The following is a 27,813-nucleotide window of genomic DNA, read 5'->3' as shown; positions in this document are numbered from 1 at the left end:
CACAATAGTAACATTGCCTCTGCGCCTTAGGAGTTCTAGCTTCACCCCTAGATTTTACATCATCACCTCTAGAACGAGATGGTTTTCGCCCGACCTCTCCCCGTTTCTGCGGTGAAAAGGACCTGCGAGTGAGAATGCTTTTGCACTCCTTCTAGTCTCCTCATTCAACAAAGAGGCGTGGTAGCCATCTCCATGGTAACAATTCCATCCTTGTCGCTCCATGTAGAGAAGCGCTAATGTCTCCCAACTTTCGGGTAGAGAGCCTAATAGAAACAAAGCCCCCAACCGTCTCCCAAATTGATCTTCATCAAATGCATCGATTGATGATATTCTGTACTTCATTAAGATGCTCGGACATTGAAGAACCTTCTTGGTACTAATGGTTTCGCAAACTTCTTAACGACTAGCACTTTGTTTCCACCGACTTCCTCTCATACAGTCTTCGAAGTTTCTTCCCGCGGTGAAGGTTTGTAGTGTTCGGGGCCACATGGTGAAAGACACCGTCGTCTGTCTATCCATTGTCGAATGTACCCAATAGCTTTTCGTCAAGCTTTTTCCATTCAAACCTCATCGGTCTTTTTCGGTTTTACTCCCTCATTCTCAATGGGAAGTGCCAAGTCCTTGCAATTATAGCAAGTCTTCCATCTTGGCTTTCCGGATGGTGTAGTTCTTCCTATTCGGACTCATCATCACGGAGTGTTCACGGAATGGTCCATCTCTACAAGTTATTTAACCTCAAATCTTCTCTCGGGAATTTCACAAACACACGCCCGACCAAGATTCGGATAAACCCCAGGCTATTCTAACCAAGGCTCGATACCACTTGTGGGGGATTACACCAATATCAATCGGTTCCCCACTACACGGATAACTTTATATGAACACACTTCAACTCGGATAAATCTCAAATATCACAAACTACCTATACTAACTTGCCCAACTCGCTAAACAACTATTAACAGCGGATAATAATGTAAAAGCAAAGAAAAGCAAACCACAACACAAAGATTTACCGTGGTTCGCCAATGATGCCTACTTCCACAAGAGCCGGTTCTTAATAAAATGGGAAGGAAGATTACAATCTCTCCTTACGGTCTCTCACCTTACTAGATCACTCTTATCTCTTTCTGAGGGTTGTATCTCGTAAAAGGTACTCTCTTTGTTTTAGTCCGGATTCCAATCCCGACTTGTTTGGTTAGGTTTTCCAAAACCTTGATTTTTGGTTTTATCTCCAAAACCAAATTTGGAATCTTGTAGCAAGGCCCACAAAAATTATGCTCGAAAGCGGTGGCGCTCTTTCTCTGGAAATTGAAGACTCAAAATGGTCGCCCTATGTTCTTGGAACTCGGCCTGAAGTCGCGGTTATCTGGAGCGCTGGCGCCTTTCGACTTCTAGGCGATGTCGAAGTTTGCCCGTTTGTCGAGCTCGGTTTCTCTCCTCATGTGAGGGATAACTCCAACATATTGTTCTATGACGTGGTGATTTGGAAAATTTACTTTTAATAACCCCTACCCATTGCCATCTTTTTTTCCTTCTCTTTCAATGTTGTTGGACTGTTGGAGATACTGAAACCTGTTTTAAGTTTCACTCAAACGACAGGAGAATGTGGCTTAAAGGCAGGAATTGTGCACAACATGTAACAGCAGTTGTTGGGGTCACTACAGTTGCGCACACCGAAAACACTTGTTTAGTATTTCTTTCCATGTTGTTTAGAACTCGGTATTGAACGTGCTTGGATGTAAATTTGACACACTCTGTGTTTGAAGCTTTCCACTAATCACTACACAATAGTCATGACGGCAAAGTCAATGACAATTTGACCAAACCATCCCTGCTATGTATTATAGGCTTTATTCCTCAACACAGTATTGCTTCTAAGAGAACTCCGATTGTGCGCCATTGTTGGCCTAGCTTAGCATCGGTTCATAATTTCATATTGATGATCTCTGTAGCTTAGACTACCTTGACGCAATGTTCTAAAAAACGCTAGGCAGTAGTTGGGCGGTGCTCGCCTAGCACCTAGGCCTTCTAGGCAAGCGCCTAGACGGGCTAGGCGATAGGCGGTCTTTTTTCCTAATATATCTTATAATATATATATATATATATATATATATATATTGTCCGGCTAGGTTGATAGCTAAAATCGAGACAGCCATCTTACAGCTGAAATGCCACCGTTGGATCATCCTAAATCCAAATCAGGATCAAACACGAAATTTCAAAATTAAGCCATATTTACACCGACATATATCCATAAAACTTACGAAGGGTTTTGCGCTCCTATTCCTCTCACCCAAATTTCCTCCAAAATCAAACCATTTTCACCTCCAAAGTCAACCTTGATAAACACAAAATCAAACCAAACTCTAACAACCTTGATACAATTTGTTCCAAATCACCTCCAAATTCAAACACAAAATTCAAACACAAAATCTTACTAGATTTGCCTTCTCCCTTCTCCAAATTGAGAACTCAACCCCAAAATTAGAAGAAATGGAGTCAACGCGTATGGCATAAAATGTAACAATTAGTATCGACAAAGACGTAGTTGTTGGGTCTTCTTCGAATAAATCCCCAGATAGAGAAACGCATAAACTAGTTACTCCATTTGTAGGTATGGTTTTTAGTAGTGTTGACGACACAAAGACTTGCTACAAACAGTATGGTCTACAAGAGGGATTTGAGACTCATGTTCGGTCGACCGATAGGAAAAAAGATGTGGATTTTGCTACGGGTTGTTGAATGATTTGCGCACGTAAAGGGGTCCATAACAACAAAAGAGAAGTGGAAGAAGTGGATGTTTCTAGAAATACTAGCACTGTCAGGTGTAGTTGCCCCGCTAGAATACGTATTACGAAAAAAAAACATGAAGAGATATACTCTGTAAGTTGCACTGAAAATGAACATAGCCATAGTTTGGTTAGTCTAGCAAAGAGAAATTGCATGAGATCGAATAAAAATATGTCTGAAGCGGCGAAGAGGTTGACTGAGATTTTTGGTGAAAATGGTTTACCTGTCGGAAACGTTGCAACTGCTTTTAGTGGGGAAGAACTTGGGTTTACAAAGCAAGATTTATGGAACCATCATTATGGTTTGACTAGAAAGATGCCTAAAAAAGGTGATGCAATTGTCGTGCTTAGATATTTTATGCAGAAGAGTGCCAAGAATCTCCAGTTCTATTACGCTATTGATTTAGATCAAAATGGGACTGCATTAAACTTTTTCTGGGTGGATGGGAGGTCTCGAGTGCAGTATGAGTATTTCAGGGATGTTGTCTCTTTTGATATCACATATCGTACAAATGTATACTCTATGCCTTTTGCCCTTTTATTGGAGTCAACCATCATATACAGTCGATTCAGTTTGGTTGCGCGTTGTTACTTGATGAGACAGAAGATACATTCATATGGTTGTTTAAGGCCTGGCTTGTAACCATGGGTGGTCGTGTGCCAACTGCAATCATCCCTGACCAGGATAGAGCAATGACTGCAGCCATTGCAAAAGTCTTCCCTGATACTCGTCATCGTTACTGTCTTTGGCATGTTATGCAAAAATTTCAAGAAAAGTTGTCATTTACTAAAATTTATACATCAGTAACTGACCTGAAGAACATTATTTCTTACTCGTATATGATTGCTGATTTTGAAAGAAGATGGTGTACAATAATAGAGAAGAATGAGTTGTTTGAAAATCATTGGTTGACAGGAATATATAATATGCGGGAGAAATGGGTTCCTTGTTATCTCAGTGACACATTTTTTGCTGGTATGCATACCACTAGGAGGAGTGAATAGATGAATTCTCATTACAACCAATTTGTAAATTCGAGCACTACGATGATGGAGTTTGCATATAGTAATGAGAGATCTTTGGCTTTGATTGCTAGAAATGAAAGAGATTCTAATTACCGCACAGAGCATAGTTCACGAATTGTGGCTAAAGATGCTTTCCTCCTTATGCATGCTGTGAAGGTCCATACGATTAATGCATTCAGTATATTTAAAGAGCAATTAGACAAGGCAAAGATGGAGTACAAAATTGATGGGAAAGAGATTGAGAACAATGGAACCGGAAGCTACATGGTGAAATAGAGAGACCCGCAGAAGAAGTATGTTTGGATAGTGAGTTTCAACAGAGGAACCTTAGAGAGAGACTGTGAATGTAAATATTTTCAGTTTATGGGGTTACTATGTGGTCACATGTTAAAGCTTTTTCTGCATTACGATATCGAAGAGATTCCAAGACATTTTCTTTTGAAGCGGTGGATGCAAAATGCAAACATGTATAGAATGGAGTTTGATATTGGTTTAGTGATCGGGCATGAAAACCATGAACCTTTGAGAGTGGCTCATTGTATCAAGGTTGTTTCTCAAGTGGCTTACGATGCAAGAATAATGTTCAGGCTTATTCATATTTTATAAAAAAAAATAGATGGAATGGCTAAGCATGTTTCAACGTTGAATATAATTTCTAATGAAGGAGATGCAGATAATGAAGATGATCCAGTTGAATAGCCTTTGGTTGATACCTCACATATAGGTTATGATTATGATATTAATGTTTAATTTGATATAGGTTTAGTGTTTAATGTTATTTGATTGATTTTAATATTTAATTTGCTATAAAAATTTATTTGATTTTGACTTCCAAATCTTTATTTCATATATTGATTTTGAATCTCAATATTTCTCAAACAAAATGTAGGAAGAAGAAAGCGGAGAGATGAAAATCCCCTAGGGAGATAGCCCTAAACAATCCAGAAAGAATGTGTAGAAACTGTGGAAAGATTGTTAACCAAGACTCGAGAAATTATCCGGAGAAAAATAATATATAATCTCTGAAATGTAAGTATTTAATAAGTGGGTTTGTCAAGATGTAGCAAATTATTTAGTGGTTTTGTCATAATTATAAAAAAGGTCAAGCCGCGACAAGCATGTTTGAATGGGTGCAAAACTCGTGTTGTTTTGAGTTTTACATTATATTTCTCTTGGACTTTGAAGTTGTTGTTTAATGTACTAAAGACATGGTTCCTTTTTTTTGGTTAATAGGAATTAGTCTTTATCAAGGCATATATATGTCTGTAATACAATTCCAACTGATCCATGCCCAACAACACGGTCAGCCATGTCGTTAATGGTTTGCTATTAGAGAGAAGTAATCATTAGCATTAAGGGGGACATCTTACTTGGAAAGAAATCAAAGAAAATGTCACTATTGTTTCAGCCAACTTCAAGCAGCAAGAATTTCTATCTACAACCTTAGCCAATGCCTAGAGGAATATAGATGTAATTCAAATATTTAGACACGGGTATTTCCTGCTTTGGCTGGCCAAATAGTTGTACCAATGATATGACCAGTCTCTGTCCCATTCCCTTCAACAATAATAGTCACTTCCATCTTCTACTAGCGTCAAGAAGGTTACATACTGATACTTCCGATTTAACTTGGTAAAACGAAGGGATGGGTGGCAATTAGGGGAGTAAAAAGAAGGAAATACCTGAAAGGGAAATGGAGCAATGTGCTCACCGGAATACCACCAACAACATTGAAAATATGCTACTTCACAAAACAACGTTAGTTTCAAGGTCCTAGGATAACACTGTCATTATTATCAGTTGAATTCCAATTTGAATGGGGACTAGGATTAGTAATGTAGCTAATAAGAGCGCGCAGCCTCGAAAGAATGGAGTTATGTAGGAGGATATTTGCTTCCATTTTTGCTTTCTTTGGAGTTGATAGTTCGAAAGACAGCAAACTGGGGAGGAGTTGGGATGACGTGATTTTTTATAAGCTCATCCCCTACCAAACAAATTAAATGAACCAACTACAAAAATTAACCCAAAGAGAAACAAAATCAATTAAGTCGAATAAAAGAAGCAACCTGAAAATCGAAGCTTGCCCGATGGGAATGGGGTGGTGATGGTGTGGAAAGGGGTGGCGGGGTAACAGAAAATAGAGATGGAGCTTGTAAATTAAGTAAGCCAGTAAGGGAAAAATCAAGTTAATATTACAGCAGAAGAAAGTACTATCACAGGGGAAGGACGGTTGTTCGACTGACTTGCTTTTTGTTTGGCCAATGTGCAGTGTACCTCCTACAATAAAAACAAGAACAGGTCAGCAAGTAGCAATCCACACACGCATAATTTAAAAAGAAACATACATCGACAAATTGTTCTATCATGATCTTGTAATTCGTTGATTACCCGGAATAGTTGGAATTCTGCCCACTGAATTTATTGGTGTCACTTGATATTCGAAAGAGAAACTAAATTTCTCATTAAAAAAACAAACAACATAAGCAGATTAAAGGATAAGAATATCAAGGTATGAGAAATTTACTCTAGCAATTCTCTTTGTTCACTGCTTCACAAGGCCAAGTTCAAACACTCCTACTTAAAGGACCCCTAATTGGACACAACATATTTACAAGTTACCATCAGAAAACAATGGAAAGGTATTTAACTTGTTTCGCGGGCTCGACTTGTGGAGATTGGAGAGACGAAACAAGTTTTTTAAATTGTTATTTTACTTTTTTATCCTTACTGTTCCTTTTGCCTAAGTGATTTTGGATATTTTTTGGTTTGTTTTTTGCCTTTATAAGAGGCATTCTACTATAAATGTCTAGGGTCCAATTCTATAAGTACCAAAATTGGATCTACTTTAATTCTATAAGTCTTATAACTTGAAAAATAACTCAAACACCCCGTCCATATACCCCTAGCCTCATTTCTCTTTTCTTTCTTTTTCATTATCTTATTTTCTAAATAACTCTATTATATTACCCTAGCCACCACCGGCTACCACCACCACCATTGCCGCCACTACCACCACCACTACCATTGTACTATTAAAACTATCACTACCACCACTATCACCATCGCTGTGCTATTAAAACCACCACTACTACTACCACCACCACCACCATCACTACCACCGTACTATTAAGACCAATATCATCACTTCCACTACCACCACCACCGTACTATTAAGACTATCACCACCACCACCACCATGCTATTAAGACATCCACCACTTCTACTACCACCACCATCACCGTGCTATTAAAACCAATATCATCACCTCCACTACCACTACCACCGTGCTATTAAGACCACTACCACCACCACCGCCAATTAAGGTAGTTTCCTAAAATTGATATTCTAATTATCAAAATTGATTTGAAACCGAAAATCAAACTATACGTTTGTTTCAAATTAATATATTCAAGTTAAATGTGATGTAAAGTAGGGTTATATTTGTCAAATAACCATCTATAAGATGTCATGTATTTGTTTTTTCTATTTTTACAAGTGCTTATAAAAGGAAATTTAAAATAAAAAACAAACCACTTTATAAGACCATCTTATAAGACCCTCTTATAACACATTGTCTTATAATACCCTCTTATAACTTAACCCAAAAAAACAAATAGCCCCTTAGGGCCTTGTTTGTTAAAATTTTAACTAATCGAAACGAAAGGAAAAAATAGAGTGGTCCACTGTGGAAACGAACGGAATAGAAACAGTTTGAAAATTGTGGAAAGGAAAGTCTGTTTGGTAAATTGTGAAAAAGAAAATAAAATCGGAGAAAGCAATAATCCTGTTTGTTATAAAAAAATTGTAGAAAGAAAAATAAAATTGGAAATAGACATCATATTACCTAACAATTTTCTTTAAACTCATAGTTCCTGGGAAAAGTTTTTTGTCATGACCTATCTTATTTTGCGGATATATGACATACATGCATGGCACCTGTAAAAAGAAATTCAGCATATAGCATATATAATTAAAAAAAAAAAAAAAAAAAAAAAACATAAGCTATCCTATTTTATCAACACTCGTAGAGTATAAATAATTGTATACACCTGCAAACAACACACATGCATAATATTATCCATAAAACTACCACAAACATGTACCCCATAGTACATTTACAAAACAATAACAAAAAATTAGGTTTAAATCTTTAAAACATCCACAACACTTAAAATATACATCAAAAAGTACATCTAAAACCCCAAGAGAAGACTTCATAACCCATCAAGTCAATTTTCAGCAAGCTTCTTCAATAACCAAGTAGCACGCATGTCGATATCCATCTTGAGAAAAAACATCTTCAGGTTTTCAGCACCATCCTTTGAAAACAACTTCATAGCCGTAATTTTTTGGGGAACATCCAACCCATCAATTTCATAAATGGCAGAACAAATCGGGTCCCAAATAAGGGCTAGAGCATTGTTCTTGCTAGCCTCAATTGCAGTTCTCTCACGCAAAGAATCTGCCACATTCTACATAACAAGCTTCATGCCTTTAATAGCATCATTCTCCCCACCTTCTGTGTTCTTCCACTTCTTCTTCTGAGGTAATTTGGTTGGACGGGCAGGCTAATTTGATCTTTGGGAAGTAGCAGTGTGAGAGCCTCCTCCCTCGGCATTAGTTGTCGGGAAGCTATCCACATCGATATGCATGCCTTCATTGAGCAAAGTATCATTATAAATTGTGATGACATATCCATTTCATTTGTTGATGTATGTAGCGTCCTCGTCCACTATAAGACCAGTTTTCTGTATGTTACCACAAGCAATATTGTCTCCAAGCACTTCGACCCACTCCAACAACCTAGGTATTGGCTTACCTTTATAGGTCTTCCTTTTCGGGTTTGCCAGCCGACATAAAAAATATATACATAGTATATTAGTCATATTCACAAAAGCAAAGATACTTTGTAATACATTTTGATAACTACAATAACTAACAAAACTTGTTCGTATAAATATACTTACGAAGCATCACTTTCTATCATCATTGTATCCGGATTCCAACCGAACCCACTAGTAGAGAATGATCTCAAATCTTTGAATGATTTAACTACAGCCCTCTTTGTCTTGATTCTGTTTTCAACGTTATCAATATCGATAACAAAACCCAATTTATCTTTCATTGCCTTCGTAATAGTGAAGAATGTGATTTCTTTCTTTCCAACCACTAGTTCCTCTTAAACCTTTAGCAAGATATATTTTCCAAGAAAACATCTAACATGACATCATCCATAGCTTGAGTCCAAACAATTCTCCCTTTATGATCGCATACCCGTGCTTGAGGTGTTTCTTGTGTTGCCATCCCTATTACCATTTATTTTATGATCATAACACATCCATTTCTACAATACAAGTTATTAAGAAAATATATACTACATAGAAATTGAATTAAAAAGATTCATAAATCAAACCATAGCAATTCACAATTGCATAAATGTCAGATACATAAATAACTAAAATAATATAATAGACAAATACATGTCGATCACTCTCTTTGCTTACAAAACTTATGACGCTCGGTCCACATCTTCTCTGTAAAGTTGGTCATGAAGAACTTCCACTCATCAGTTGGCCTTAGTGCATTATAATCATGACCTTGGTTGTCCATATCTCTAGGTTCATTCACAACATTAAGTTCATTCCATCCACCAACATCACCAGGATCAGCCTCTCGTATGAAATTATGTAGTATACAACAAGCTATTATCAAATCAACTTGTATATCCACATTGTAAAAAGGGGTTATCCTCGAATAAGCAAACCGCTGCTTCAAAAGTCCAAAAGTGCACTCTACTACATTACGCAGTGAAGAATGTCTAAAGTTAAATAACTATTTATTGTTCTATGCCGCCATTTCTCCAATTTCAGATAAATGATACCTTGTTGCTCGGTACGTAACTAAGAAACTTGGGGCAAGTGGGAAACCTGCATCACCTAAGTAATATTTACTAGGTGGAACAAACAACCTCTCCCTTGGATGGTTTAGAGCAACTCTCAATATCCGACTATCATGAGCAGAACCCTCCCATCCGGCCAATACATATGATATTTTAATATAAAATGTACAAGCCATTAGAATGTTATGCGCTAAATTCCCCTTCCGATTACGATAGCGTGGTTAGTCTTCTATAGGTATTATTGCCGGGATAAAAGTACCATCAATTCCACTAACACAACACAATCCTATACAAAACGAGGGCCGGGGGACTAATTAAAACTAATAATTTTGTATTTTGAGAGAAATGTTAGCTAGGTTTAATAGCAAGTATTTAACAACTCAATGTCCCTTAAAATATCTCATATCCATGGTCCAAGGCTTCGGATCACCTCCTGTTGCTGGGGAGTTTGTTTGACATGCATGTCTTATGGATTCCCTCCCAAGCCTCATTACGGCTCGCAAAACTCTATGAAAATGTATGTGGATTGTTTCTTGTGGCCTTATCAAAGTCCAAGCAGTAGGCGCCACACGAGTATCGTGGCCTAAAATATAAAGAAACATTGTCACTTGTTCTTTTACAGGAACCCACCTACTAGCAGTCAAACTTCTTTCTTGAAGTCGTTCACATAGGCTCTTAAAGCACATTTTATTCAATCGGAGCATTTTATGATAATTATTATCATTCTCTGAATACAGCCTCTTAAGGGCTCGGTGTTTCTCGTAGTCCCGATTTCTATGTGGCGCCCTATCAATAGGCCTATTCTTAAGAATGTATAACACTACAAAATATGCAGCAATTACACAAAGGTATGCAACTATTTTGCAGTCATCCATGTTCCTACGACATAATCAAACACATACAATTTCATACAATCTATATCAGAAGGTTCATGAATTAGAATCAGAAGAGAAAGAATTATTTCCCGGGAGGCATATTAAATCATAAGTAAGATAAATTGCATTTTGCTTATGATGTTCATGTGGAGATAATAAATAAATAACATCTTTAGATATGAAAACAAAGATAGTGCCTAAAAGAGGACATCAACAACAAAGAAACATAGTCTATTTCTTCATAACCAACTAATCACATGCTTAGCAACACACCTATTCATTCCCACTACCAATGTCATAGTCTACCCATATTCAAAAGACTTTATGGGTTTTCATATATACACACTAACCACAAAACAAACGAGTCCTAGCATTATGAGTGAAAAGAATAATCTTTTAAAATAGTTTAATAATCAAAACACAATTTTTCTTTCTAATATTCAAAATCAAACAAGAAAGAATTATAAAATTTATCACCAATAATTGAAGATACTCATTGATTTATTTATTTTATTTTTAAAAAAATCGCTTGAATTATAAAATTTATCAAAGTTTAGAGGAACCCCAACATGAAAACAAATAAGCAGTCTCATAATAATTTACGAATCAAATCTATAATCTTTTCTCCACATTATTACAATTGAAATCAAAACAAAATTAACTTTTAACAAAATTATTCAATCATTCATTTGAATATATATACCCATTCGTTCAATTTTATGGAAGATGATTAAAATTTTGAATTTTGTCAGCATTGAAAAGGTGCAATGGAACGTAAGATAAAACCAAACTAATCAAAATATAATTAAACAAATTTTTTTATTTAAAAAAAAAAAAAACAACAACAACAACAACAACAACAACTTAAGTGGTGTCTATTAAATTTTCAAGTGCTGCCCATTTGGTTTTAGGACCTATTTGGTTTTGTTTTTGGTGTGGGCAACCCTTGGTAAAATAAGTGGTGTCTTTATGAAAATTCAATTTTATTAAGACACAAAATTTGAAAACCAACTTCTGTTGTTCACCCAATTCAAAATAAGAAAAACACTATTGATCAACATCTTATAATCTAACCATTTGCATAATTGTCTTAAGAAAATCTCACCATCCTAAAACAAAAAAATTAATAACTTTACTAATTACCCACAACTCCATTTCCAAATAAAGAATCAAGGTAATAGCTTATTTTAAAACCAAACAAAGCAAGAGATGAAATTGTTTTTGCCTTCATAAGGTAAGATATTACCTGTCTCATTCACATCTAATCTAAAAAGAAACAATTGAAATGAAATATCAAAAAAAATATCACAAACTCCTTAATCTTCTTGAAATGAAATCAACTAGCCACTAGCTAGTGATACTATACAATCAATTACTTTCAACCAAACACACTAAAAACCAAATTTTTTTTTAAGAAAAAACTTCGATCATGAACATATATAATTTCGATCATAATAATAAAACAAAACAAAAAAAAAACAACGAAAAATAAAGAGAGAAGAGAGAGAGAGAGAGAGAGACGTCCTTACCTTATAAAAATTGGAGATGAGGAGAAGTGATGAAGATGAAGAAGGGGGTTGCTCCTTTCTCCCTAGTTCTTTCTTTCGGTTCTCTATCTTTTATTTTATTTAATTTAATTTTTTAGGTATAGAGCACGGACTAAAAACCATTTCCATTTCCCCAGTTTTGTTTCCGCACAGACAGCAAGCTTTCCTTTCCATATGGGCAAACAAACAACTAAAAGACTACGGGAAAGGTGGACCACACCTATTTTCCTTTCCTTTCCCTAGCATTTCCTCCATAACAAAAATGCCCTTACTCACTCGGTCACAAATTTTAAAATGAGTGGTTCACAACCCAACACACCCTAGATTTAGCCTTATCTAATTATTATTTTAAATATTTGCTAACAATTTTTGCGATATGTAACGAATATATTAGTTACTTCATTAGTAACAGTAATAACTATTACTTAATAGTAATAACTATTACTAACGTAAAATGGGCTCTGTTAAAAAATGGTTGTTCTGGTGTAGTGTGGGCGGGGTTAATGGGTGATCAAGAAGGCCCATGGCCTAGGGATTAATAAGTGCCTAAAATTGTATACTTTATATATAGTTTTATAGGCACTTTATAATATCATTTATGCTTAATTGCATATTTTTAATATAAAATCATACAATTGCTTTATTCCATGACATTATGCACATTTTTTGGTCATAAAAGATTATTTGTATATATGTGCATGTCTTTGAAAAAGTCTAATGCAAAATATGTTTTATTAATTTGGTTTAATATTTTTTGTAGGAAATAAAGTTGTTGGTCAAAGCCCAATCAAAGCCCGAGCCCATAAGCCAAAGAGGATCGTCCAGAGAATCAATAAGTGAGAGCTCATGGAATAAATTGTGTTATCAAGAATGGAAGGAAATGTTAGAGAATTGATAATTATGGAAGAAAATCAAGAAAGGATAATTACAAATACCACCATATATTCTTACCATTTTCACCACATTAAATATCTCAATTTCCATTAATTACTTATTCCCTAGATTTCATTATATCAAATCATTCCATAATACCTTATATCCTAGCCACCATATATTCTCCCATATCCTCACCATATTCTTGCCAATCACTCCATTCATAATTCAGAACTATATCATTCCATTTTATCCTTTATTTGATTTCCAATTTATATTTCTTTCCTTCCTCATGCCTGGATAATATCTCTTTCGCATTCCATTTCTTAAATTATTTTATCTTCTATTTTCTTCCTATATCCCAAAGATTATTTCTATTTTGTGTGAAGATATTATATGCACAAAGATTTTGTTGGTGGAAGCTATAAATAGAGAAGAGAATTAACATTAAGGGGACACCCATTCTACACTCATTCTACACCCATTATATCTCCATTCTAGTAGAAATTTTGATTTGTAGTTTTAGTTCGTTTAATTAGTGAGGGAGAGATATTAGAGTGTGTACGTACTATTTTTCTGATGAGTAATAAATTGATTTCAAGGTTGAATAAAATGGTGGTATTCTCTTACTCTTTTGATTACTCTGTTAGCATAATAGGGTAAAATCTTCACCCTAATGGTGGAAAATGAATCCCTTATCATGAAGATATAGATTTAGTTTTATATTTCCAAGTTTTAATTCCTCATATCTTGTTGTTTTAATTATGTCCAATGATATTCTTCCAAAATAACTTAGAGAAAAATAATCATGGATTCTATCACCATTCAGGGTATTTTCCATTGTTTGTTCTTATCTAAGTTTATTTTAAAGTTTGGTTTTGATGTTTAATTATTTATTGTTGATTGTTTATGCTCCTCTATTATATGTGATGATTTTCCATACTTAGATAAATAAACATAAATGCTTGAAGAAATGGAGGATTAATTTATTGAGATATTCTTTTAAATGTGGCTAGCGTCCACAAAATGCTTACACTGAAAAATCATCCATTAAATTTACAACTAGCGTTTGAGTTTATTTGATGAAATATATAAAATAAAGGGAAATAAATATTTGAAAATATTGAAATAATCTCATTAATTGAATTCGTGAAAACCGGCAAACATTTAGTTTAATTAGTTGATAAAATAGAAGCAAATTTTCATTCTTAGATTAAATTAGTTTGATAAAATTAAAAATTCAAAAATTGTTTTAAATCTCACGTACTTAGTTAGTTATTGGTTCATTAATTCTCTTCGCTCTAATTTCTCCATTCAAGATGTGGTTCAACTTTAACTTGCCACTATTATTTTTAATTGTTGCAGGTTTGAAAATTAAATTTATTGATTTGCAGGTTCTAAACGACAAGAATTTGTGCAATTCAGGGACCTCCATTGTGCTAGGGGTGTTTACCTAAGATATCCTAGAGATGCTCTAGGGTTACGTTCTAATTAATTTGTGGAAGGGGGTTGGGCAAGAGCTGCCCTTCCCTAGGTAGGGGTGCCAACGGGTCGGTTTTGGATCGGGTTTTAGCGGTTTCAGTTTGGGTTTTACTATTTGCGGTTCTATCGGTTTCGGTTCTCAACAGTTTTAGTATGAGAATTATAAAATCCAACCCAAAACCATCAAAACCTACAGTTTTTTATCGGTTTTGGTTCTAATTCGGGTATTTATTATTTATTATGATTATTAAACGATTTCAATCATTTAAACAATAAAACTTATTTTTATTTTATTTTTCTTTTTTACATGATAATATTTAATGTATAATTAGTGATGCATCAACAATCATATTTACATCAATCTATGAACATATATCAATCATACATGTTAAAACATTTACCATTCATGTGATAATTTCAAGCTTTGATATATAAATTAAAATAATCAAATCTCTAACCCCAAAAATTTGATTTTTTTTTACGTGCATATATATATATATATTTGTTTCCTTGTATTAACTCGATCGTGTACACGTGCAATCACATATATTTGTTATCTTGATATATTTTACGTGCATACACATATATGTGTACACGTGTATTAACTCGCATTTTAAATCGAACATGCGAGTACATGCGTCTTACAATTACATCTCGTCAGTAATTTTTAATATGAACACTACATATTGGTTTATAATAAGTGCGTGTACCACAATATATCAAGCATGTGTATCATATTTAAATATACACGTGCATAAGTTAATAAATATAAAATGTGTTAGTTAAATCATAATATACACGTTGACATTATTATTAACATATATGATACACTTGTTTAACGTATTGTTATAAAATATACATTTAACAATACACATATATTTATTATTATGCTATATATATTTAAGGGTTATATTGACATACCCCCCCCCAACTTGACAGTCAGAAGGAGTCAACCAATAGTGGCCGTCAGTTGACTAGTCAAGGATCGTGAATTGTCATAAATACCCGGGCTTTTTCTGTGGAAATTATGAAATTTTCCATGGACTATGATGTGCCACGTATTGGACACTGTTAAAAACCCACAACTCGAAATTAGACACTGTTCAAAGCCCACAACTCGAAATTAGACACATTGGAGTAAAAACCCTTTTCTCAAATAGCAGACCTAGCCGTCGAGTAACTTCGTTTTCCTCCTCCAATTAAAATTTTCAAAAACATTTTTTGTCAATGAAAAATTTAAAGATGAGAGGTAGTGATGGCTCAAGTTCCAACGATTGTGTCTTGTGTGGCTCCAATACTCACAAAACTGTTCAATGCATTTGGATGCATGTAAATTGCAAGAAATGCAATGCAGAGTGCAACTTACTCCAAAACTCCAATGGTAGAAAGTACATTCAGTGTGAAACATGTGAAAACATTCATTTTATAGATGAATCTATTGGTCATTCAAGTCGTCAATTTGTAGATGGTGATATTGGCAATTCAAGTGAAAAAGCTAAATAAGGTGAACCTGTTGCAGCCGATATTGGGTGCTTTATATGTGGTGAAAAAGATCATTGGTCTTATACTTGTCCATGGAAGAGATCCCCTTGCAGTAGGTGTCGTACGCCGAGATTGCTTTTGACTTCTACTAAAACACAGAGCAAAGGCAAGAAATTTTTGAAATGTGAAAATTGTGAGTCTTTTCAATGGTTGGAAGCGGCACTTAAAGTTTGTCGAGTTGAGAAGGTTGTTGAAACAACGAAGTTGCTATATGAAGAATCTCCTTGCAATAGGCGTCGTACACCGAGATTGATATTGACTTCTACTAAACCTCACAGCAAGGGCAAGAAATTTTATAAATGCAAAAAATGCTTGTCTTTTGAATGGTTGAAAGAGAAGAAGTTGTCAGGAGTTGGGAAAGTAGTTGAAGCAAAGAAGTTGTCATTTGAAGAAGAGGAGAAAGATAGTTCTAACTTTAAATTTAGTTTTGAGTTTACAGTAGACGATATTTCGCAAGCTTTTGATGCTAAGATTGTTCTTAAAGCAAAAGCGCAGAAGAAATGAGTTTAAGAAGAATATCTGGTGATAAAGGAAGATGCTAATTTAAGATTTGGGACCCTTAAGATTTTGATTGGTTCTTTGTCAGAAATAAGCTTTGGTGTTCTTAATGTAATTTTTCCTGCTGTATGTGGTTTAATTTATCAGTTTTCTTATTAGAGTCAGAGACACATTGCTAATGTAATGTAATGTTTCCTGTTTTGAAGTTACTAATGTAATGTAATGTTTCCACATAGTATCCTAATGTAATGTTTCCTGTTTTGAAGTTGCTAATGTAATGTAATGTAATACCATAGTATGCTAATGTAATGTTTCCTGCTGTATGTAATGTCTCCTGAGAATTGTGAGTCTGTATGAGAATGGTATTTCACATTATCCTATTCACATATGGAGGTGGAAACACATATTTGTTTGGATCCTACATAACAACAAAACCCAATTAGAAAAATATACATAAGAAATTTACACAAATGCATAGTCGATAACAAATTAAACTTACTGGTTTAGGCCAGTCTTTGGGGTCAGGCATTGGCTTGATGTGACCCATATATGCTTGTTTGTATGTGGAAACCCAATAATAGGAATTGCAGTACTCTGTCCAATCCAGTCTCATAGGATATGTCACTCTTACAGCATGCACACAAACTACTCTAGAGAGTTGCCACCTAACACAACTACATTCATGATCTACCAGGTTCACAGTCCATCTATTTCCATAGAGATCTTTCACACATTGTAAGTCATTGGTAGATTCAGCCAAATCATAATGTGGTATGTATTCAATCAATTATGCAATTCTCTTAACCACCCAAGGTACTAAGCCATTGCTATCCCATTCCTTGGCTTTCTCTCTCCTCTTATACAGAAATGACATCAACAAAATGTGGTAACTATCAACAAAAGACACTATTGGCTTATCCCTCAATTCTAGTATCCATGAATTAAACGACTCAGAGAAATTGTTCGAGATATGTTCACACTTTGTAACATGACTAAAGTGTGACCTTGCCAAGGTCTCAACATTCTCCTTCAAAAACCAATCTTTAGCTTGACTACATTCAGTTCCCAATTTCTCCATAGCCTTCTCAAATCCAATTTTTGTGTAACACTTGGCTGCACCCCACACAAGCTATTCCAAATGTTGGGCTTTAAATTCCTTTTTGAAATTTTTGTACATATGTTGAAAGCAAAATCTATGCTCATTTCTAGGAAAAACAATTGGCACAACCTCAACTAGTCCTTTCTGTCTATCAGACATGAAAGTTACAGCTTGTGGATGATCATTTATCCTATAATGTTTCATTTTGTCCAAAAACCTTATCCAACTATCCTTAGTCTCCGATCTAGTGATGAAAATAGCTATTGGAAACAAACCATTATTTCCATCCAAGCTAATCATGCTTAAACACTGTCCTCCGTACTTCCCTTTTAAGAAACAAACATCTAATCCAATAATTGGTCTACAGGCATTCACAAAACCATATAATGAAGCAGTGAAGCAAATACACAAGTCCTCAAATTCCAAACTATCTTCAATTCATTTCTAGTGTAAGTGGCAAGAGAGCCTGGGTTACTTTGCATTACCTGATCACATATCATTAAATCATATGAATTAATATGAGCACATAAACTAAGTTGAACATAAACATGAACAAAAACTAAGTTGAAGCATATACCTGATCACATAGCACGAGAAACCAGGTTGTAACTTTCACCATAATCACCATGAATTTGTGTTAAACATTTGATCCTAGCATGCCAAGCAGTCCAGTAGCTGATGGCAACATGGTATTTCTGTCTTACTTCATCTATTATATTTTGTGGTGTTGTTGACTTGTAGTGCACCTTGATATGGTCTTCCATTACTCTTGACACCCAATTGGCATCTGTCATACTGTTCTTATGATCTAACCATCATCCTTGCGCCTCCAATAAGCTAACCATGGACATCCTATGCATTTACATAAAGCTCTAATCCTGTAAGACTCATCTTTAATTAAAAATGCTTCAAATCTGTTCCGTATACAAATTGTCCTAATGTCATGTCGTAGAGCAGTAATGGTTGGCCACTCCATACCAAGCTTCAACTCAACTACTTCAGTCCTTGGCATCTCCATCTCTGGTTCAAAGTACACATTAAATGTTTCAGCTTCAAAGTGGTAATATTCGTCACCTGGTGGTATCTCAAACTCCCTCTCATCTTCAGATGAGTGTGAGCTGTGGTAGCCTTCTTTAGGATGAAGACCATCAATAGTTGCCTCTTTAGTGATGCCTTTTGCCTTTCCCACTTGAACTGTAGGGTTTGCTGGTACAACCAATGGAACTCTCTCTCTCTCTCTCAAGATCATCATCCAGCTCCTCATCAAAACCAGTTGCCTTAAGTCTAGCCAATTCTGCCCAGAAGTTTTCCTCCTCTTCATCAATGATAACACTTTTTCCCTTGTCTTTCGAAGTCAACTTCTTACCTTTCTGATGCTTTCTCTTAACTTGTTTTGGTTTGGACGCCACCTACGTAGGTTTTTTTTTACCTTTCTTTGCAACCCTTCTTTTTATCTCCAAAAAGTGTGATATCATCTCCCTCTTCAGCTTGGGATAGTTGAGAAAGTGCATTTGGTGCCAGTGTAGAAATTCTAGGAGTCATAACTAAAAAGTCATCAACACCACCAAGATCTAAGTCATCATATATATGACAAAAGCCATCTTTGCTAGAAGCCAACAAACCCCACATCTGTAACAATTCACCATCACTATTCACATACACCAATTTACCATTTGTAATGTAGGACAATTGCAAGCCAACAACCACTTGTACTAATTTAAGTATGTCTTTTGTGAAATCCATCATGTTCAACTCATCACCATCAACCTCATGCATCATCAGTGAATCCCACTCAGATTCGTAATGAGAATGACACACTTCTTTTGCATCAGGCGGTGGTTTAAAGCTTCCCCAGTATAAATAATCAAATCCTTTTTGTCAAATAACACCATCCGGCACAAACATGGATAAATTACTTGAGAATTAGGAATGAGACAAATATTGTATAAAAGCTTAAAAATCTATTTATTTTTTTAAAGAACAAGACAAATACTGTATAAATCCCTCTCATCATTTTATAACAAGTAAAAAAGTAGTGAGGTTGACAAAGATTGAAGGAGATTACCTTTAAATCGAAGATTAGATATAGTGATGATGTCCACGATATGAAGGATCCACACAACAACTTCCAACACCACTAGATCTACACTTAGACACTCAAAACCACAGCCAAAAGTGAAGATTACTTACAAAGCTCTCATTTCTATCTCAATGCATAACAATGGCAGCACAACACCATTCTTTCCACTTAAAACCACCAAATAGAGCAAGCTTTGATCGGACGTAAAATGCATGTCTAATTTCGAGTTGTGGGCTTTGAACAGTGTCTAATTTTGAGTTGGGGGCTTTGAATAGTGTCCAATACGTGACACTCATAGTCCATGACAAATTTTGTAATTTTCACAGAAAAAGGGTATTTAGAACAATTCACGATCTTTGACTAGTCAACTGACGACCACTATTGGTCGACTCCTTCTTATTGTCAAGTTGAGGGGGAAATCCTAATTTCAATTATAATGGGGGTTATGTCAATATAACCCTATATTTAATAGACTTTTATACGTAAAAAATGTATTTTATATTATAATGTATGAGTTTGATTATCTTAAATATAATATAATACTAAATTTTATATATCGAAATCATAATAATCGGTTTCGATTTTTGTTCGAGTACCCACGGGTTTTTTTTACGATTCGGTTCTACAGTTTCAGTTATTTATTGATTCGGTTCTTAATGACCCGTTTTAAATAGGTCTAACTTTTTAAGACCCAGAACCGAAACATTTGGTTTCAGTTCTGGGTAATCGGGTACCCATTGGCACCTCTAGCCCTAGGAGTGTTCACTTGGACTCGAAATTGACCCGAAACCTGATAATAAAAATCAACAAAAAACCAACCCGCATCCTATAAAAACCAAACTCAAAACCTACCCGACACAAAAAAAGGTAAGGTTCAGTAGGGATTTGGTACCCAAAACCCGATTTAAAAACAATGTTATCAGACCTAGTCCGGGCACTGACCCGGTGAAAGTACTGAGTCACTGGTCTAACCAGTGGGTCAGTAGTTAATCCACATAATAGTTATAATATATATCTAGTTATGCTTTATAACTGTAAAATCGTTCTGGTGTGGTGGAAATTGTGTCTCCGTGTGGTTTTTGAGATCCTAAGTTGAATAAAATTCAAGTTGTTAACAAGAATTTCCATATGGCATGATGGTAAGCATTGAATGTGCGAGTTTAATCCGGGTTCGACTTTCCACCCTGGCAAAGTTAATTTTTCCAAATTTAAACTGGAGTCTGGACTGGGTCGGACAAAACCGTCCGAGTCAAGCCGGTTTATTGTATAAACGATATAAAGTGTGACCCAACCCGGCTTGGAGTCCGGTTCAAACCGCCGGGCCGGGCCTGATAACACTGTTTAAAAGGACTTGAAGAAACTTATGGGTATCGGATCATTATTTGGAAGGTTGTATTAATTTGTATCTTTGAAGGTGGAGTGTTACTGTGTTGACTTGAGAGAAATTGAAGGAGAGAAGTGGAGAAGTATTTCAAACGCGGACCCACAAGGTTGTTCATCATAGCTTAGTTCTATGGGCTCATTAACCACCTACTACGGGATAACTTGATCAGACCACTCTCAAATCCATTCATCCTCTCAAACTAATTAGTAAGCACCCACTCATTCCATAAACCCAAGACCACTTTTGTTCTCCTATATATATAAGTGCTAAGATTTATTAGGAAAAACTGGAATCGGCAAATGTAAAGAGCGATGAAGATACAACTTGAAGATCCAATACAAAAAACCAACCCTGACCTTGATCACGTTGGAATTGAGAATCTCCATTAACAAAATGGACGGTACCTCCTTTGGTAATTCTTCTTCGACATTTTCACAAGAATTTTTTTAACGTTCTTTTGGGTTTTGTGTTGAAGGATTTGAAATTAGCAGTCAAGAAGAAAACTAATGAAATGGAGCAGTCCAAGATGGGTCACAGTTAGGGACTTAGGGCCATGAATTCTTTCATTACATTGTCACCCAACTACCCAAGGCATTAGGTACAGTGCCTAGAGTAAAACATATGGATTGCATCCGCAAAATGAGCAAAAAGAGAACGGGCTTTTGTAAGGTCTTGTCTCTTGTGGTACTTGACTGTATATTTCGTGCAGATGCATTTTGTACCTTATGTCGTGTCAAGGGTATATCGGAAGAACTCCCGGAGGAAAAAAACACAGGTTTTTCCACGTTCACAAGGAACTAGTTAGCTGTACATTACCAACTGCTGCGAGATTGAATGCTGGTTAGTGTTACTTCCAAAAATATCAGAAGCACTCAAGCTTTTGTACGGAAATATTTCACAACAATTCAGGTTATATTGTAAACATGATGAAGAAACAGAACGTGTATAATTTGGATTTTGGAAATTTCACATAACTAGTTTTGGAGGTTCTTTTTCTTCTATGTAGAAATTGTAAATTTGTAACTTAATAGCATGAGCTGCCTTCTGCTTGGCCATCCACGTCACTTACTGTGCATAAAACGTCCCACAGCTTGTTGTTAGATATAATTTGTCAAATTTAAGCCAGAATTTTTCTATATCATTTTTCTTCCATACCCTTGCAATGAGTTACTCGGTCGTGTAAGACAATAGTAGAACCAGCTTGCTGAGCTACAGCATGGCTGAAGGCCGCGAGCTATATGTATGGTTAACAATTGATTTAACTCAAAACCTTTCCAGGTCACTTCTCATTCTCATCAACTTTCCCCATATTCAACATTATCTATTTTATTTAAAATTCTATTTTGTTTCTTTCTATTTACAGGTTTGTAGTACCAACGTTTTCAAAGTCGCAAAAGCAATGGCAGCTCCATCAAGTTCATTTAATTGGAAACAAACCACATACATTCTCAAATTTTAGGTAAACTCTCTATTAGGCTTTTGGAAAGTTCAAGTTTTCATACTCTTTAATTAATATATCATATATGTTGTAGGTTGATGGCTATGGCTTTAGGAGAAAATGCAGACAAGATTGAAGTTCCGAGGTCTGTTCCAGTACGTGTGGCTCATGAGCTTCTTCAAGCTGGCCACCGTTATTTAAATGTCAGGTAATGGATTTTTATTGAATTTGTTGCGGCGAAAGTCATGATTGTTGTATTTATTTTGTTGTTCTTTTTTACACGTGTTTGAAGAACTGCAGAAGAATTTAGTGCTGGACATCTGTTAGGAGCTGTGAATATTCCTTATATGTTCAAAGCTGGAGAAGGTATGGATCAGTGTCCGAGCTATCATATTTTTAAGTTTACGCTCTGAAGTTCTGCTTTTCTAGTGTTGATGGTAACATATTTGATGAAGACGGCTTTTGGGGAAAAATAAACATTTATGATGTTCACATCATTATCAGTCCCTGCATGGTGTTAAGCTGCATTGGATGATTTAATCTGATTAAATTTGGTGGGCACTTGTGGCTATATACGCAAATAATTAGTTTTAATTTTGAATCAGTGTGTGATTTCGAGGATGGGGAATAATTAGGAACCCATGTTATTCAAGTAGGTTTCGGATTTTGCAGTGAATTCTCATTCACATAAGGAAGAAGTAGGGACTACTCCTAGGGTCTTATCTCAATCAAAAGTTGCACACTGAAGGTGTTTTTGTTAGAGAAGATGAATTTGCAGCATGATCAACCTTATCTCCATATTCACCACTCAACAATGAGTTTGGACCAAGATAATCCCTTGTTGTGCTGCAAATATGACGTGTTCTGTTTTGTGTTGAAGAGGGGATTCAAGATATATCATCACTAGGAGTTTTCTTATGTTAAAAGAAATATTTTCTTTACTTCAATCTCTTCAATTGAATGCTGCAATGACATTTTTTTCTAATGTTTTCTAAAGTGCTCAGTGCTAACATTTCTGACACAATTGGTCTATTCCGTTTGTTCAGGGATGACGAAGAATCCTAATTTCTTGGAAGAAGTATCTAAACATTTTGGAAAGGATACCGAGATAATTGTTGTGTGTCCACTTCCTAAATAATTTATTTTGTTTGGCTTGAAATGTCACCACCTTCAATAGGTTTAGCTTATGATGCTCTTAATTTGTTACAGGGTTGTCAAAGTGGAAAAGCTCTCTTCTGGCTGCAACTGATCTTCCATCAGCTGTATGTGCTCTTGATACTTCACTACTTCTTTGTTTTTTGGATATTTCACTACTTTGCTGTGAACAGACAATAAAAATTTCCACCACTACTCATTATTTTAATTGAAGAAATGTTCATCGTACATAGAATACAGTTTGGGAAGATGAAATGCAATGGTGAAGTTGAATGCAATGAGATGATGTGCACATGTCGTGTCATTGCTACAACAAAAAGTCTAGCAAAGGAATAATGGATTAATAGATTAGAAAATGGTTCGGAGAATTAAAAATAAAGTTGAAATGAAAAGACAGTCTCCATTTTGGCATTTACGGGACTTCTCTTTACAGTGCTTTATAGAAATATAATGGTTTCTGGCAGTGGCATTTTTCTCTTGTGTTTTAAACTTTTAATTACTCTGAAATATGTTTACTGTAATTTAGTTTGAACCAATCTTGGGGAACTTGGCTCTAGGGTTGATTGGATTACGTGTTTTTTGTTTCTTCATCAGGGTTTCAGTGGAGTCACTGACATAGCTGGTGGGTATTCTGCTTGGAGACAGACCAGACTTCCTACAGAGTAGCAGTTCTGCAAGCTTTTGCTTGTGCATACACAGTTTTTCAAGTAAAATACTCATGATGAGCAGGATGAAGTTCCTCAGATGAAGGGATCATCTGTAATCAAACAGTAAACAAACATTAAAGAATAATATCATGAGCTCAATAGTTCGTTGCTTCTAGATGTTTAAGATTTATGGCATTTTTTTTCCGCATTGAATACAGGTACCAGCCTCTGACAATTTGGCCTGTGACACTAGCAAACCTGCAAGAGTGTCCCATAGTGTGATGGGTTCAACCATACTGAAAATCTTGCAAAGCATAGAAGTACTCTACCCGTCATATTTAGGTAGACTGTGAGTGTTCATTTCTCCTATTACCAGCATCATCATCTGTACTTCAGCCATCTTATAATGACCCTCTAATATCAGACCGCACAAGCCAAGTATTTCCGAACTTCCCCCTAACTTGCCGATTGCCCTTTACAAGTCTTACTGATAACTTTTGTGCATTCCGAGCTTTTGCTAAACCTAGAATTGTGAAAGAAAGACTTTCTGGTATGCATTGCAAGTTAATAATGTTAGCAATTTCTGAGATGTATTGACAGATTATTGAGATAACGAGGAAGTTTTGGATATGTTTTTATATGGACAGAAAATAGGATGTTTAAAAAATGTACTGATGATTATTGGTTCAAACAGTCATATGTTCAAAACTTCAAACATTTCCAATTAGCTCAAAGTATTTTTTCTCTTACATCTTTTTATCAAGTTGGAAGATCAAATGTCTATGAGCAGATGTTTTGTGGGAAGATCAACTCCGTAAATAAGGAACCTCCAACGTATCCATCTTGACCATTCTATGTTTTTCGAAGTTAGTACCACCTTGATCACATTTTACCCAATTATTACAAAATAAATCACTTCAGAGTTCAGACTTTGCCATGCATAAGTTAATCAAATGCCAATATTCTACACCAAGTTGATAGTGACTAAACAACAGTTTATCTCTTGTAATGATAAACTCTTACTCTCATTAATTTAAAATTTCTTAATAAACAATCCAATGCCATAAAAACATTCTTCTTCACAGAGAACTGATAAACAACCATTAATCTAAAACCTTACTGGAGTCTATCAAATTTATATTCTAAAGAACAGATTACAAAGGAGGCCATACCACCAACCTGATTAACCCCAACACCTCCATTCTCGACTTGATCACCACCAATCACAAAATTCCTCTCAACAGCATAATCAATGTAGAGGTGTAATATTTTGGGTCTACCACCTAATGTTGTGGTTGGTAGGAATGACTGCACTTTTTCTTGGGACAAGAGTTGCCTACGTATCAAGTTCCTTGGGCTAAACTTGAATCAAGCCTTACGTAGTTCATCTCTCTCTACTTATAGATGTTTGAGCTGACCTTCTTTATTTGCTCCAGGCCGTTGTCAAGTGTAGATCCATATTTTGTACTATCTTGATGATTCGTCATTACTCCTGATGTTACAAAGTAAATGTCTCCTTGATTGGTGCGTTAACTGAGCTTTAGGATCGCGATAGATCATTTGCTTCCATTTATATGGTTGTATCCGATATTTGGGACGACCTGAGTCTGGGTTGTTGTTACGTCTTGATGGCTTGGTACGAGCTGGTAAAGTACGACCTGGTGTGTGGACACGTGTGTTGTAGTGATATGAATGTAGAACAGAGGGTACTTACACAACCCCCTTTATTTTATTTATTCTTTGGACAGCTAGGGTGTGAAAAGAAAAGATAAAGTGAAGCTTTCAAACATGTGTCCTACAGCTGGTTCGTTTGAATGGTTTTGAAAAATATGCAGGAACTGTTGGATTTGGTCCATGAGCCCAAATCGCGGCGGTTTGTGGGCGAGGTTATGATTGGTATTTTTGGGAAGGCGAAACATCTTGTCTATTTTGGAGATCTGTGCAACTGAAGAGTTTTGGTGTGTGAAGTCTTCTCATTTCTCATTCTATCAACACAAGTGAAAAAAGTAGAGAAAAAGAAAACCAAAAAATTCTCGTTTTTTCGTCTTCAGGTGCATTCTTTCAATCTAAAATTTTTGATCTTTTGTTTACTTTTTGCTTTCATAATGTCTATTACCAGTGATAGTTTGAGTGGGGAAGTTAAGTTGGATCAGTGAAGAGAGAGAACTGTAAGTGATGGAGATGATGGTGGTAGGGCTTGTAGTGGAGGTGAGGCGTCATCGTCTTCCTCATTGGAGACGATGGTTGAGGAGGCGGTGCCTAGGTCGGTAGATTGTACTAGTGCTTTGAGGGAGGAGTTTGGCTGGGTGGACTCCGACCTGACTGTATACGACCTGGGTGGAGAGGAATGTGTTTGGCTTAGATTACGTTCCTCGGGATGGGGGTGTTGTGGTTTGTTATGGTCAGTTGAAGGCTGGGCTGAGGTTGCCATTCTCTCGGCTTACTGTGGAGGTTTTGAATTTTTGTGGAAAAGCTCTTTGTCAATTCAGGGAATAGTTGGAGGGTTTTCCATGTGTTGGATTTGTTGAATGAGAAGAGTTATAACATCTGTTTATCAAATGTGCTAGAGCATTTCTCTATGAAGAGGTTGTTTGCAATGAACTTTAGTTTGCAGGTGGTGAAGGGGAAATCTACTGTGATTGTGGGGGTGAGTAAGGAGGATTGGGGGTATAGGCCGTTATTAGTTACGGGTAATTATAGTCATTCTGATTGGGAGTTGGATAATCGTACTATAAAGTGGGATGGTAGGTCATTTTTTTTATAGGTTGTAGTGTATGTAGGGTAGTTGATAATTTGAACGTTCTGATAAATGTTTATTTTGTTTTTGCAGAGGTTGATATTCGTGGGCGTACAAAGACCGGGGTTATCGAAGGCTTTGCTTGTTTGAGTTAGGAGGAGAAACGAGCTGTCTTGGGGGAGGTTGCGCATTACTTCAAAAAGCGTGGAGGAGAGAAGATCAACCGGAAGAAGGTTGAGCAAAAGAAGAGGGCCCGGAAGCTAGTGTTTGATATCTCTGATTCTAGCTCGGACACTGAGATGGAGAGAGAGAGAGAGCCAAAGGAGAGAATATGCTTATGGAGTGAGAACGGTTGGAGGAGGCTCTGGTAGCCGTCCTGTGTCCCGACTGTAGGAACCGTTATTTTCAGAATGAATATTTCTACAAACCGCGAGAACCCACGTGCAGCGGAATCAATGGGGTTCACGGTTTTGGATAGAAACATACCTTTTAGATCCGCTTTAGATAGCTCTAAGAATCCAAGCTTTATGAATCCGAATCAACAATCAACCTCTTGATCTTCTGTTGTATTCCTTTAGAACAGATTGGACGTTGTGTGGGCAATGATGTACCAATCCCCTTCTTTCTCACAAAGCTAGATCCAATTTTGGATCTATCTTTCCTTACCTCTTTTTCTAATCTAGATGAATAGTGAATATGTTAATTTCGGCCAGAGAGAAAAAGGATCTATTTATAGGCTACA

General features: G+C 35.9%; 1 protein-coding gene and 1 pseudogene across 2 annotated transcripts; one reads left to right on the top strand and one right to left on the bottom strand.

Moving 5' to 3' along the window:
* Window positions 1–17,318: 17,318 nt before the first annotated feature.
* Window positions 17,319–18,424, bottom strand: LOC147488329 (uncharacterized). The gene is made up of 3 exons (XM_086574347.1): window positions 18,216–18,424; window positions 17,760–17,991; window positions 17,319–17,660 (listed from the first exon to the last, which is right to left on the bottom strand). Exons 1-3 carry the CDS (start codon window positions 18,422–18,424, stop codon window positions 17,319–17,321), a joined length of 783 nt encoding a protein of 260 aa, XP_086430473.1.
* A 2,671-nt stretch (window positions 18,425–21,095) lies between these two features.
* LOC147488328 (thiosulfate sulfurtransferase 16, chloroplastic-like) lies at window positions 21,096–24,509 on the top strand (annotated as a pseudogene). The gene is made up of 7 exons (XR_015202257.1): window positions 21,096–22,372; window positions 22,458–22,553; window positions 22,627–22,740; window positions 22,825–22,898; window positions 23,579–23,649; window positions 23,742–23,794; window positions 24,282–24,509. The product of XR_015202257.1 is annotated as a thiosulfate sulfurtransferase 16, chloroplastic-like (transcript).
* Window positions 24,510–27,813: the final 3,304 nt, after the last annotated feature.

This window comes from Coptis chinensis, chromosome 7 (assembly GCF_015680905.1).
Source record: "Coptis chinensis isolate HL-2020 chromosome 7, ASM1568090v1, whole genome shotgun sequence".
Lineage (NCBI taxonomy): Eukaryota > Viridiplantae > Streptophyta > Magnoliopsida > Ranunculales > Ranunculaceae > Coptis > Coptis chinensis.
Note: the sequence above shows the minus strand (reverse complement) of the source record. Positions and strands in the feature narration are given on the sequence as shown.

What these genes read in the sequence shown, in the direction of transcription:
- LOC147488329 (XM_086574347.1), bottom strand. Translation starts at nt 18,424, where the DNA reads ATGACAGATGCCAATTGGGTGTCAAGAGTAATGGAAGACCATATCAAG. An exon ending in AACCTGGTTTCTCGTGCTAT is followed by an intron (nt 17,992 to 18,215) that starts GTGATCAGGTAT and finishes GAATGCCTGTAG; the next exon opens with ACCAATTATTGGATTAGATG. An exon ending in GACAGAAAGGACTAGTTGAG is followed by an intron (nt 17,661 to 17,759) that starts GTTGTGCCAATT and finishes CATTTGGAATAG; the next exon opens with CTTGTGTGGGGTGCAGCCAA.